The sequence below is a fragment of the Helianthus annuus genome, chromosome 9 (assembly GCF_002127325.2).
Source record: "Helianthus annuus cultivar XRQ/B chromosome 9, HanXRQr2.0-SUNRISE, whole genome shotgun sequence".
NCBI lineage: Eukaryota > Viridiplantae > Streptophyta > Magnoliopsida > Asterales > Asteraceae > Helianthus > Helianthus annuus.
The window spans coordinates 3,150,191-3,163,660 of record NC_035441.2 but is presented as its reverse complement, the minus strand read 5'-3'; the positions used below and the strand labels follow the sequence as shown (position 1 = coordinate 3,163,660).

At 35.6% G+C, this 13,470-nt stretch overlaps 1 protein-coding gene across 1 annotated transcript; it reads left to right on the top strand.

Moving 5' to 3' along the window:
- Positions 1-623: 623 nt before the first annotated feature.
- On the top strand, positions 624-13,197 carry LOC110877026. The gene is made up of 15 exons (XM_035977237.1): positions 624-952; positions 1,649-2,157; positions 2,235-2,469; positions 3,404-3,702; positions 5,640-5,774; positions 5,856-6,506; positions 7,132-7,226; positions 7,318-7,368; positions 7,456-7,544; positions 8,086-8,523; positions 10,011-10,085; positions 10,200-10,270; positions 10,386-10,443; positions 11,682-11,913; positions 12,309-13,197. The coding sequence occupies exons 2-15, from the start codon at positions 1,748-1,750 to the stop codon at positions 12,881-12,883; spliced, it is 3,414 nt and encodes a 1,137-aa protein (XP_035833130.1). The 5' UTR covers positions 624-952; positions 1,649-1,747; the 3' UTR covers positions 12,884-13,197.
- The last annotated feature ends 273 nt before the right edge of the window (positions 13,198-13,470 follow it).

Sequence of the window (13,470 nt, the reverse complement as noted above, 5' to 3'; positions counted from 1 at the left end):
AAACGACAGAACGAGAGAGCAATTTTTATCGAATTTATATCGAACATGTGCAATTGAAATCGTCCCCCTCCCCTTATATAGCCCAGTATGGACTCCCAGGCGCGTTGCGGGAGAGGCATGGGTCTCCCCTGCGTGGCGCCTGAGCTGCCGACTAGGGCTAGGTCAGCTCCGTCACGCGTATAACTCTGCCACTTGTTACGCACTGGTGCCACGTGTCATGGTACCCTCCCGCGCGTCGCGAGAGAATCAGGGGTGTCCCCCGCGATCAAATGCACATTAAATTCAATATTCAATTTAAATATGACACAAAACCAATCATCCAAGAGTCAGGATACACCCACGATTTAAACACTATAAATACTGTAATATAACATAAAACCAACCATCCAAGAGTCACGATACACCCACGATTTAAACACATAATTTCTTCCCTATCACTTTAAAAAATGTTTGTTTGCTAGATTAAGATGAATAGATTTGTACTATTTCCTCAATTTAATGATACCAAACACCTCACCCATCTCTTTAAATATCCACAAAACATCACAAGATATAATTAATAAATATCTTTTTACATTTTAGGATGTTATAACTTACAAGTATAGAAAATAAAAAGAATACCCATAATACCCTTTCTTCAAAACCCATACTCCGCTCTCTCCATTACAAAAACAATGGGCAAAGTGGTAAATTCACATCATTAGACACATCTCCGATCATAACACCGGTTGGTCGCTGCCGTGGCTTCGAAACGAGCTTCCGATTCTTTTCATCTCAAGCTCCAAACTCAACAAATCTAACAATAATAATAATAATAAAAATATTATTATTATCAGAATCTTTCACAAAATCAAACCCCCAAAATCCCAAATTGTTGTTTAATTCTCCAACAATTCGATCAAAGTTTCGTTCAACGACCAATTTCACACGCAATCACCAGTTCAAAATCTAGGTATTTACGTCTAAATTGATGTTAAATTTCCCTTTAATTGAATTTGTTTTACCGATTTACTTGTGGGGTTTTCAAGATTTTGTTTAATTTGATTTTAATTCCACTTTTAGGGTTTCAAGTAGCACGAACTTGTGGGGTTTTCAAGATTCTGTTTAATTTGTATTGTTTTGTTCTGATTTTGGATCATTAGCTTCCGGGTTTTTAGGATATTATCTGTAGGGTGTTTATCTTGATTAAAGCTGTGTACTTGATTGATAAAGATTTGAATTAGGAACTGGGTTGGTATTTGTCTTGTTTAATTGAGATCAGATCGTTATTTGAATTATAAGTGTGAAATTTAGTTGAAATGCTGTTGAATTAGCTCGTTTTTTATCAAGATCCAGATAGAGATTGTATGTAGGGGGGGGGGGGGGGGGGGATATTCCACGGTCCTCCCAACCGCCGAGGTGATCCCACCTCGCAGACCACCACCCAGCAAGCCTGAGTCTGGGGGTAAATCCGCTACCGTAGGGACATTGGGAACGAGCAAGACTCGAACCCGCCACCTCCGGGTTAGAATGCGGGCTGGTGGCCATTGGGCTGACACCCAATGGTTTAGAGATTGTATGTATATATACACATATTTGTATGTATGAGTGATGTGTTTAAACCTGTGATATTGGTCTGATGCATATCCTTTTTATATGTTTTTATTAGGATCATTTTCTAACGGTGGCAAAGTTCGAGCTTTGCTTTCATGTGCTGCAACTGTGTCGACGGGGGTTATAACACAAATAATGCATATAAAGTGGTGCAATGGCGTCATCTGGTAAATTCGATCTTTCATCTAGTAGCCCAAACAGGCAATTGTACACTTCTACGAAACGTGGGTCCCACACAGCAGCGTCAATGGACAGATCAGCAAGTTTTCGCGACAACATCGAAAATCCGATTTTATCTTCGCTTCCAAGCATGTCGAGAAGTACTGTAAATGTAAGTCAAGGGGATGTAACTAGTTTTCTACAATGCTTGCGGTTTGACCTAAAGTCAATGGCTGCTGAATACAAGTGTAATCGATACGGGGATTTTAAACGACTCGCAAATGCCGCCCTTTGTGCACCGGATGATTCACCATCTGGTTTGATTAGAGGCAAGCTGCCGTTTTATTCCCCCGAGGATCTTAAACGACTTAAGGTCGGTCTGCGTGAATCGACTATTAAAGCGAGGTAATTTTTTTTTATTTGGATTTTTATTTGTTTTCGGGAATATGATTCAGAGATAATAATAATCTTTTATTTGTTAGGGAGAGGGTTAAGATTTTTAGTGACGTTCTGTCGGTGATCAACAAATGTTTCCCATGTATACCCTCGAGGAAACGATCTCGACCCGATGCTTTTTCCGGTGTCAGTGTCGGTAAGATGGGTACACAAAGCCATACTCTTACTAGTGCCTTTGACGTTGAGCAGCAGAAGGTTGACGACAGGGGTAAAAATGTCATTCCGAACAAACGAACCAGAACTTCTATGGTCGATCAAAGGGTTTGTATCTCTCTTGTTAATCGTATATTTCACATTTACAGCTCAGTTGTGCTAAAAATTATATTATTTAGACAGCATGCAATCATATGCTTTTGATCATAGATTATTTTTAAACTAATATTTTGACCCATCGCGCGTTGCGGCGGCGTCGAAACATAAAGTAACTCGAACTTATAGTTATACCATCAAATATTTGACCCGACTCGTTTTTGAACAAAATTTTGCGTCAAAACATAGACCAACTGAAAACACACATGAAAACAAGCACGAAAGCGTATTATATTTGGCCTGGCTCATTACCGAGTAAATTTACGTCGAAACGTAAACCAACTTGGATTTATAACGAAACATGCTTAAAAATAAGCACGTTAAAAATAGTGTTTTTTTACGTTAAAGAATGGTACCACGCGTTGCGGCGGAATCGAAATGTAAAGTAACTTGAATTTATACCGTCTAGTGAAAATGTATTATATTTGACCCGACTTGTTTCCGAACAAAACGTAGGCCAACAAAAAATATACATAAAAATAAGAATGAAAACGTATTATATTTGACCCACGTACATAAAAAAATAAGCACGTAAAACTCAAGGGGGGTCAAAGTGACATTTTACAAAGTTTTCAGAAAGTTGAGGGGGGTGTAAGTGGCAATGCTAAAAGTTGAAGGGTTGAATGCACAAAAAGAAAAAAAAATGGCTTAGATGGCATTGTTGTAAATTTGACAAAAAAAAGACAATAAAAAAATAGAGGGTGTGTCTTAGGTACTATTCCTAAGACACCCTATTTTGTTATATATATATATATATATATATATAATATAATTTGGGTGGCCTTGGTGTAAACTTTTGAATACTTGGGTGACCTATGCATATACATGATCCCTATTTAATATTATATTGATACGAGTCTGATTTATGTGTTTATGGGAAATGTAGGCGGATGTGCGACCGAACACTCCTGCTAGATCATCGGGATCCGTAGATAGGGATAGAGAAGTTTCGAGACTTGCAAATGGCAATACTCTTCCCGGTGTGGATGGAACAATGCCGATTGTAGCGGATGGTTGGGAAAAATCAAAAATGAAGAAAAAACGGACCCTAAAAGCTGACTGGGCACCAAGTACAAGCTCAACGTTGGCAAAACCGGCTGACGGAAGCAGGGAACCCAAGCAGGGTATGCATCCGAGGAGTCTTGGTGATTCAAGGTCTAGGTTAAATGATCCCCATGAGTTCAGGTAATATGTTTTGTGATTATTGGTTATTATACTTAACGTTGACTTTGTAGTTGAAGTGTGTATCTATATGCCAACTATTATGTATCTGCACCTAGGCCTGTAAATGAACCGATCACGAACACGAACAGAGGCATGTTCATGTTCGCTCATTTAACGTTAACCGAACACGAACATATAATCGAACACATTTTTATGTTCATTAGACTTTATAAATTCGAATTACTTTACGTTTCATCGCCACCACAACGCGCGGTACCATTTCTAACTTAAAAAACTTAATTTTTTTATTATTTTTATGTAGTTGCTAGTATAAGTTCAGGTTGGTGTTCGACGTAAATTTCTTTTGCAGATACGTCGGGCCATATGTAATACGTTTGCGTGCTTATTTTTATGTACATCTTCAGTTTATCTACGTTTTGACGTAACTTTTGTTCAGAAACGATTCAGGTCTTTACCGTACAAATCCGAGTTACTTTACATTTGGACCCGCCGCATCGCGTGGGGAAATTTACTGGTTGACTAAACATAAAGGAAAATAAAACATTTTTTTTTATATAAATTGGTGATTAATTACGATATATTTATTGGAAAACCCATTTTTATTACTAGAAAGCACCAATTAGTTATATTTATATAAGCAGTTAGAAGGTTCCTTTTATGATAATATTTGTATAAATTTAACTACTTACTAGGTTAGAATCCCGTGTATTACACGGGTTGAATAAATTGAATTTTATATATTAAACAATAAAAAGTTAGATCTTTATGAACCCCGTATATTGTACGGGTTAAATAAATGTAATTTTATATATCAAATAATTAAAAAAGTTATATCTTTAAGAACCATGTGTATTACACAAATTAAATAAATGCAATTTTATATACTAAATACTAAAAACGTCGTGTCTTTAAAAAAACTCGTGTATAATCGGGTTGAATAATTCTACCAAATAATAAAAAAAATTGCTTCCTTAAAATCTCATATATTACACGTGTTAAATAGATCTAAAAAGAGTTATATCTTTAAAAACCATTTGTATTACACAGATTAAATAAATGTAATTTTGTATATTAGACACTAAAAATGTCGTATCTTTAAAAAAACCCATGTATAGTCAGGTTAAAAATCTACCAAATAATAAAAAAATATCCTTAAAACCCCGTGTATTACACGTGTTGACTAAATCTAATTTTACATAGCAAATGATAAAAATTTATATCTCTAAAAACTTCGTGTATTACACGGGTTATATAAATGTAACTTTGTATAGTAAATAATAAAAAATATATATTTTTAAAAACCCTACGTTTTACACGAGTTGAATAAATATAATTTTGTATACCAAATAATAAAAAAAGTTATATTTTTAATAAATTTGGATAACATTTAATATTAATTTATTATTTATATATTTAATATAAGATAAGTATGAAAGAGAGGTATTTGTTTTAAAAATATATTAAATTAACAATTTAGATTTAAGGATAATATTTTATTAAAGTATGAAAAGATTTAATATTAATTTATTATTTATTTAATTAATATAAGATAAGTATATAGATTTGAGGATACCTTTAATGAATGCCACGTGTCCAAAAGTTGGTTTCGTTTATTATAGTAGATAGATGTATTTAAATTGAAACAAACATAAAAAAATGTAAATAAACGAACATAAATGGATGTTCATGAACATAAATGAACGAATAAAACGTGTGTTCATGTTCATTTGTTTAATTAAATGAACAAAAAAATGTGTTCATGTTCGTTCGTTTTTAAATAAACGAACATAAACAAACTTCATGCCGAACAAGTTCACGAAAAGTTCATGAACGTGCGGTGTTAAGAGATTAAATAAGGAAATGGTATTGTGGCTCCATTAACGTTATATTTTTATGAACTCTATTTTAAACTGATTTCGAGGCGTATTTTGATGTAGGTCAGGAGCTGCTAACGGAGGTATACGTTCTTCGATCCCAAGGCCCGAGCAAGAGAACTCGTCAATTCTGCATGATAAACGAGATCAAACTACTAAGTTGGGGCAAGAACGGTCAAACGTCGGAGCTTTTAACAAGTATGTTGTAATTCCTATTATTTGCATTGATATGTGATTACCGTTTTGTTCTTGAACCATGCTTTCATTTCGTGTTATCAGGGCAAATGTTCGACAAGACTTCATGTCTGGTAATCCCTCATCTACCGCTAAACCACATGCAGTTGCACGCGGTCCAAGATCAGGGCCAAGTGCGGTCCCTAAAATGACCAACGTTCAATCCCCAACGATTTCCAACGGTTCGAGTCCTGGTCTTATTAGCTCTAACAACCGTAAACGTGGTCTATCAACACGGTCTTCATCTCCACCTGTAACCCAGTGGGCCGACCGTAGGCCCCAAAAAATATCACGCACCGCAAGGCGAACCAACCTTATCCCCGTTTTATCCACCAACGATGAAGTCCCACCTTCGAGTAACAGTAACGGTAACGTAAGCGAAAAAGGGCGCGGGTTTGCAAAAAGATTTCCCGCTAATTCTCCTAAGCGATTTAAATCAAAAGGTGATCATAATATTCCTTCATCAAGCGAGGACTCAGGGGCTAGGGATAGCTTCAAGTCGGAAGAAATTGGAGATAAAGATGCAGTCAATGGTCAAAGGAGGTCAACTTTAGTCGTTCCCACCAAGAAAAATAAGTTTATGAACGAGAAGCATCATAGAAGTGGAAGGGGTTTTGCTTCCGCACGATCTGTTAGCAATGTAGGGACGGAAAAACAACTTAGAACTGGCAGAGTTGGTTTTGATAAGCCTGAAAGGTTTTACGTCTTTTGTTATTTATTAAATTTCTTATATATATATATATATATATATGGGGCTGCAAACGAACCGAACAAACAAGAACAGGACCTTGTTCGTGTTCGTTTGTTAAGGAAATATATGTGTTCACGTACTGTTCATGAACGTTTACCGAACGGGATTTTGTGTTCATGTTCATTCGTTAAAGAAATGAACGTCTTCGTGTTCGTTTGTTAGTTTAAGGCAACGGACATTCATGAACACAAATGGAAACAAACGAACACAAACAAGAGTCCATGAATAGAATATATAATACATTGATAGTTATTAAATATTTTATTTGTCGGAATTTTGAAGTTTTTAAAAACTAAAAACACTAATGAACTATCGAACACAAACGAACATAAACGAATGATTGCGACCTCTGTTCATGTCGTTCATTTAACCAAACGAACGAAATTTCTTGTTCGTGTTCGTTCATTTATTAAACGAACACAAACAAACTTCCCGCCGAACGGTTCACGAACAGTTTGCTGAATGTTCGGTTCGTTTACAGCCCTATATATACACATATATATGAAAATAATCCTTCCTTTTATAAATTGTAATATTAATTAACACTCATATTTCATGAAATATTCACAGTAAAATAGGTCGCCCACCCACTAGGAAACTCTCCGGTCGCCAAGCTTATACACGTCAAAAGCAGTCTGCATTTACCGCCGCTACAGATTTTCTCGGTATAGGGATTGTTAACCGTTTAGTTACAAGCGTTACGCTTATCAATCCTTTTATTTTTCAACCATTATTAATTTCTGTTAGTTACTTCAGATGATGGGCATGGAGAGCTTTTAGCTGCCGCTAACGCTGTTATGAATCCCGGTACCGTTCACTCCGCCGTTTTGTTTTTAATTTCCGTTAGTATATCGTTATATGTGGTTCTAAGTTCTAACGGGTTGGTAAATGCAGTTTATGCATTGTCTAGCCCTTTTTGGAGGCAGATGGACCCACATTTCGGTTTTGTATCGGATGCATGTGTGACCTACTTAAAGCAAGAGGTGATTGTTCATTGAATTTCAGTTGCAAATAAATGTGAATATGTGTAACTAACTAACTAACTAAAAGTTAAAAATGATTTTAGAATTTAGGGGTGTTCAGTATTCTATTCGGATTCGAAAAATTCGAAATTCGAAGAGTTCAATTCGATTCGAATTCGAGTCAAGTGATCGAATACGAATTATATTATAAATATATATTTTATATTTGTATATACATGAATACACACACACATGAAAAAAAACCTTCTAAATTTGGGCCAAATTCTAAAAGCCCTTATAATTAGTTTGTAGTAGTTTTAAAAATAAAAGTAAAATAATTTATTATTTTGGGTGAATTTGAATTAAATTGAATTTGTTTGAGTTCCATTCGAATTCGAGTTTATAATACGAATCGAATTTCGAATTGGGCATTTTATTCGAATACGAATTCAGGTTAAAAAAAATAAAAATTCGATTAATTCAAAAATTTGTTATTCGATTCGTTGAACACGCCTATTTTAGACGCAACTTCATCTTTCTTTCATTTTTTACCCTTCCTCAGGCAAACATACGATCTGCTGTTAACGTCACAAACCCAATAGATAACTGTGATGCGAGATATAGAACCGAAAGCGGGTGTGAATACTCGGAGAATTTAACGTCGGGAACATCTCCGAGGGGAATTACTCTTTGTCAGAGGCTTCTTGCTGCATTAATTTCAGAAGAAGAAGATGACAAGGATGAATTAAACTATAATGTGTATGGATCTGTGTTTGAGCCTGAAACCGATCAAATTGGTGGAAGTTTTTCAAGCAGTTACAGGATGGATTCTAGATTAAGATCAGTTGTTACAGGTTTTGATCATCGCTGCAACGGTCTACTTTCTGATTCAGGAAAGATGCACACTGTAACCAGTTCTCAATACGAGTATGGTAACAAGTCGATGGATGAAAGACTTCTCGTAGAAATTCATAGTCTTGGACTCTACCCAGAACATGTGGTATGTGCTTCTCAAATTTCTCATATATACATACTTTCTCATATATATATATATATATATAGGGTTGGGTTCAATGGGCAACCGAGGGGAACTGACTCAAACGAGCTCCGATTGGACTCATTCCAGTAACATTGGAGGCTCATCGAACCCTAACTAGAAACCCTAAAGCTAAATCATAAGACTAAAACCTAAGCTAAATCGTAAAATTTAAACTATAAACCCTAAAAGCTAAACCCTAAACATATATATTATAGGGTTCAACGAGCCGGTTCCAATGCCGCTGGAATGAGTCCAATCGGAGTTAGTTTGAGTCAGTTCCCCACTTTTGTAGTGTTCCCCATTGAACCTCCCACTATATATATATATATATATAGGGAGCCACTAGAATGAAAACCACCTCGAGTTGTAAGAACCGCGAGAACTACACCCCACGGAGCGCCGTTCGCCATGATTTTTTTTTTACAAGTAGATGTGTATATTATAAACACAGCCGTAAAAAATCATGGCGAACGGCGCTCCGTGGGGTGTAGTTTTTTACACCACAAGTTTGGTGAAAAAAAAAGAAAAAAGAAAAAAAATTAAAAAACACCAAACTTGTGGTGTAAAAAACTACACCCCACGGAGCGCCGTTCGCCATGATTTTTTACGGCTGTGTTTATAATACACACATCTACTTGTAAAAAAAAAATCATGGCGAACGGCGTTCCGTGGGGTGTAGTTCTCGCGGTTCTTACAACTCGGGGTGGTTCTCATTCTAGCAGCCCCCTATATATATATGTGTATATATATATATATATATATATATATATATATATAGAGAGAGAGAGAGAGAGAGAGAGAGAGAGAGAGAGAGAGTGTAAAATACAATATCCCTTGACGTACATTACGTACGAGATGAAAATATAACATGCGGATTGTGCATACAACATGCGGATTTGGTTCACGTGTGACTTTTATAACATACGGCTATGTATGTTTTATAACATGCGGTTTTATGAAAACACAACATGCATTTTTATGGCTGTTTCAACATGCGGGATTTTGTTTTTGAGGTTTATAACGTGCGGAATTGGCATCGAGTACGCAGCGTACGTTAAGGCCATTTGTACGTTAACCAACCCCTCTCTCTCTCTATATATATATATATAGAGAGAGAGAGAAAGTGTAAAATACAATAAGGCTTAACGTACATCACGTACGACAACGTGCGTGATTATGTTCTATAACATGCGTGATTAATGTTTTCAACATGCGTTGATTATTGTTTTCAACATGCGTGATTTGGGTTTTTGAGTTTATAACGTGCGTGATTTTAAAATGAACGTGTGTAATTATCTGTCGTACTGGTCGTACGTTAAGAGCTATTGTACGTTAACTGGCCACTCTCTCTCTCTATATATATATGTCTGTGAGAGTGTGTTGGTTTATTCATTCTAAACTTCCAAATCTATTTCATGCTGGTAAGTTTTTGCTTCATTTTTGTACAGCCGGACTTGGTACACACCGGAGATGAAGACATCAACAAAGATATCACTAGGCTCGAAGAAAAGCATCGTCAACAGGTACAAGTCTGTTTTTGACTGAAGTTATATACTAGAATTTTATAATCATCACTAATATTAAATATAGTACTACAAACACTTATTATACACTGTCCTAATATGGTTGACTAACAGGTTCTTAGGAAGAAAAGCCTACTCGATAAACTTTTAAAGTCTACCGAGGAAGAAATCGCTCTACAAGAGAAGTAAGTGCTGTTTTTAATTGTGTTCACTTTTTATTTCTTACGTTTTTTAAATAAATTCTGGTTCTTTGACCTTTTGACTATTCATTATGATTCTTATTCGACCATTTTCTTGTAGGGAATTTGAACGGCTTTCTCTCGAGAAGCTCACAGGAATGGCTTATCAAAAATACATGGTATTATTATTGGTGATCATATGCATGATTATAGAACACTTATTGCCTAAGCAGTTAATGCGGTAAAAAAATCGGCTATCTGGCAAGGGCCGGTATTTGAGATATAGGTTGGTGGGATACGGGTAATTTTAATATCATGTAGAATTTATATATATATATATATATATATATATATATATATATATATATATATAGCAATTTAACACTAACCATTCAGTATACTCTCCCACCATTAACAAATTAACCTTTTGCAACTTGCAAAACATTAACAATTGTAGCAAGTAGGAACTCATTAAGACTTAAAACACTAAGAATTAACAATTAAGACTTAAAACACTAATAGCAGCAATAAGAAGAAAGACGAATGGTAGAACTAAGAAGAAAGATATTGATATCAGGAAAATCGGTGATATATCGGTCAAATATCACCGATAATATCGGTACCGATATTCTGACCGATATTTTACATGGGGCCGATAACCGATACATAGGTGATATATAGGGGTGTTCATCGAATCGAATTTTCGAATTATTCGAATCGAACTGTTCGAATAATTTTTATTTTTCCTTGAATTCGTATTCGATTCGAATTCGATTAAAACCTACCGAATTCGATTCGAATTCGTATTCGAATAAAAAACCCAATTCGTATTCGATTAAAAATTCGAATTTGAATCGAATTCGAATAAATTCGAGTTAATTCAGATTCTTTAAAAACATGTAAAAAACTTTCAAAATGAAACATAATGGGTAATGGGTAATGGGTAATTTTAATTCGAGTTAATATTTTTACGCTTAGAAATCTATTGATAGATTTGTTACTTAGGTTTTAGTTATGGGCCATGTAGTGGGTTTGGTAATGGGTAATTTTATTACTTGGAAAATAATTTGAAAATAATTTATAGTATAGCCTAATAAAAGTTATATATGTATTATATATAAAAATAATAAAAAAAATGTATAATTTTTATTCGAATTTCGAATCGAATCGAATTTGAAATTATAAATTCGTATTCGATTCGTATTCGATTTATTTGATTCGTATTCGATTTATTTGACTCGAATTGAATCGAATTCGAATTCTTATAATCGAAACGAATTCTTGATAATCGAATCGATTTTATTTCGAATTCGAAACGAATTTTGCACACCCCTAGTGATATATCACCGATTTAACTGCATAGCTTATTGCCCAAAACTTGTAGTTTTAATTTATGTGTTAAATCAATATCATGCAGAGTTGCTGGAATAAGAGTACGAGTAGCAAAATGGCTAAGCAAGCCACTTTAGATTTTGTGAAACGGACACTAGACCGATGCCACGGATTTGAAACAACCGGCAAAAGCTGCTTTTCCGAGCCCTTGTTTAAGGAAATATTCCACTCCGGATTATCACATACAGAAGAAGATGATGTCATTGATGATCATCAGCCCAGGAAAGTCAATGGAACTAATATGGAAGATTTTTCAGGTACTGCATTAAATTGCTTACAGTTTCTATATATAACCTTTTTTTGTACTACGTTAAGAGTCTAGGGCTGTAAACGAACCGAACGAACACGAACAAGGCCTTGTTCGTGACTTCGTGTTCGTTCATTAAGGACGAATAAATAACATAAACGAGTGAACATAAATGAACACATTACCGGACGTTCACAAACATAAACGAGAGAAAGCAGCCTCTGTTCATGTTCGTTTGTTTAACTTATCGAACGAAATTTCTTGTGCGTGTTTGTTCATTTATTAAATGAACGAAAATAAACGAACTTCCCACCGAACGAGATTCATGAACTATTCGCTGAACGTTCGGTTCGTTTACAGCCCTAACTAAGACCTGTATTTCTTTGTGTTTTGCAAAATAATTAGGTACCCAAGCAAGCCCTATGCTGAACAACCATGACACGTATCCGTCGGAGCTAACTTCCGGCAAAGACGATGTGTGGTCAATCAAGGGTAAAAAGAGAGAGTTGTACCTTGACGATGTTGCTGCCGGGACGCCTTGTACTTCTTCGGGAATATCGCCAGGGGTAGGAAGGGTAATTATAAATAGCGTAAAAGGAAAACGAAGCGAGCGGGAGCCCAGAAACGGAGGTCCGAAAGTCGGCCGACCCGCAAAGATTAAAGCAAAACAAAAACAGAAAACAACTCAGTTATCTGCACCGGTTGATAACAATGGTACTCTTGGTAGTTTTTCAGATCAACAAAGGGCAAAATCGTCTTTTGCTCCAAAGCCTATTGAAGACGACGAGTCTATGTTATTAGAGGAACCGCTTGATCTGTCGCACCTGCAACTTCCGGAAATGGTGGACTTCGGTGGGCAAGGGGAAGATATAGGGTCGTGGTTAAATATCGATGACGATATTTTACAACATGAGGATGATGATTTTATGGGACTGGAAATTCCAATGGACGATTTAACAGACTTGAACATGATGGTTTAATTAAAGTTTGTTGTTATGATGATGTATGTATAGGGCATGTTCGATTGATACAAGAAGATGACGGACGTGTCATGTTCAGGTGACATACGGTTGGTAATTAGGCTTATAATTCTTTTTTCATTGAGAGAATTTAACGATTGTTTTAGGGTTTGCCGCCTGCAAGTTTAAGATAGTTTGCTTAGGTTGTAAAAATCTTTTTTGCTTCTTAATATATATATATATATATAGCCAGTTTGTTGCTTACTATATTGACAATGGCACAATGCCTTTTGTACATGCAAATGAAGATTCTAATAATAAGATTAATTCATTCATATTAGACCATGAATATTCGATGCGATTTCTTTGTTCAGTTGTATTTGTCGTCAAGCCTTCTTCTGTCCGGTTCAGTTGCATTTTTGCAGGTTGAGGGGTTGACTTGCGTTGACAAAGATCTGTTTCGAGTTGCAGTGTTGGTCAACTGCCGACGTGTGTTAAATGTTATGTGTTTATTTTATATCCGCTGCGTATAGAACTGGTGTGAAAATGAGTCAATTCCGGATTGTTGTATGATATTTGAATGCCTAAATACATATATGAATGTATAA

What these genes read in the sequence shown, in the direction of transcription:
- LOC110877026 (XM_035977237.1), top strand. Translation starts at nt 1,748, where the DNA reads ATGGCGTCATCTGGTAAATTCGATCTTTCATCTAGTAGCCCAAACAGG. An exon ending in GAAATCGCTCTACAAGAGAA is followed by an intron (nt 10,271 to 10,385) that starts GTAAGTGCTGTT and finishes ATTTTCTTGTAG; the next exon opens with GGAATTTGAACGGCTTTCTC. An exon ending in TGGCTTATCAAAAATACATG is followed by an intron (nt 10,444 to 11,681) that starts GTATTATTATTG and finishes AATATCATGCAG; the next exon opens with AGTTGCTGGAATAAGAGTAC.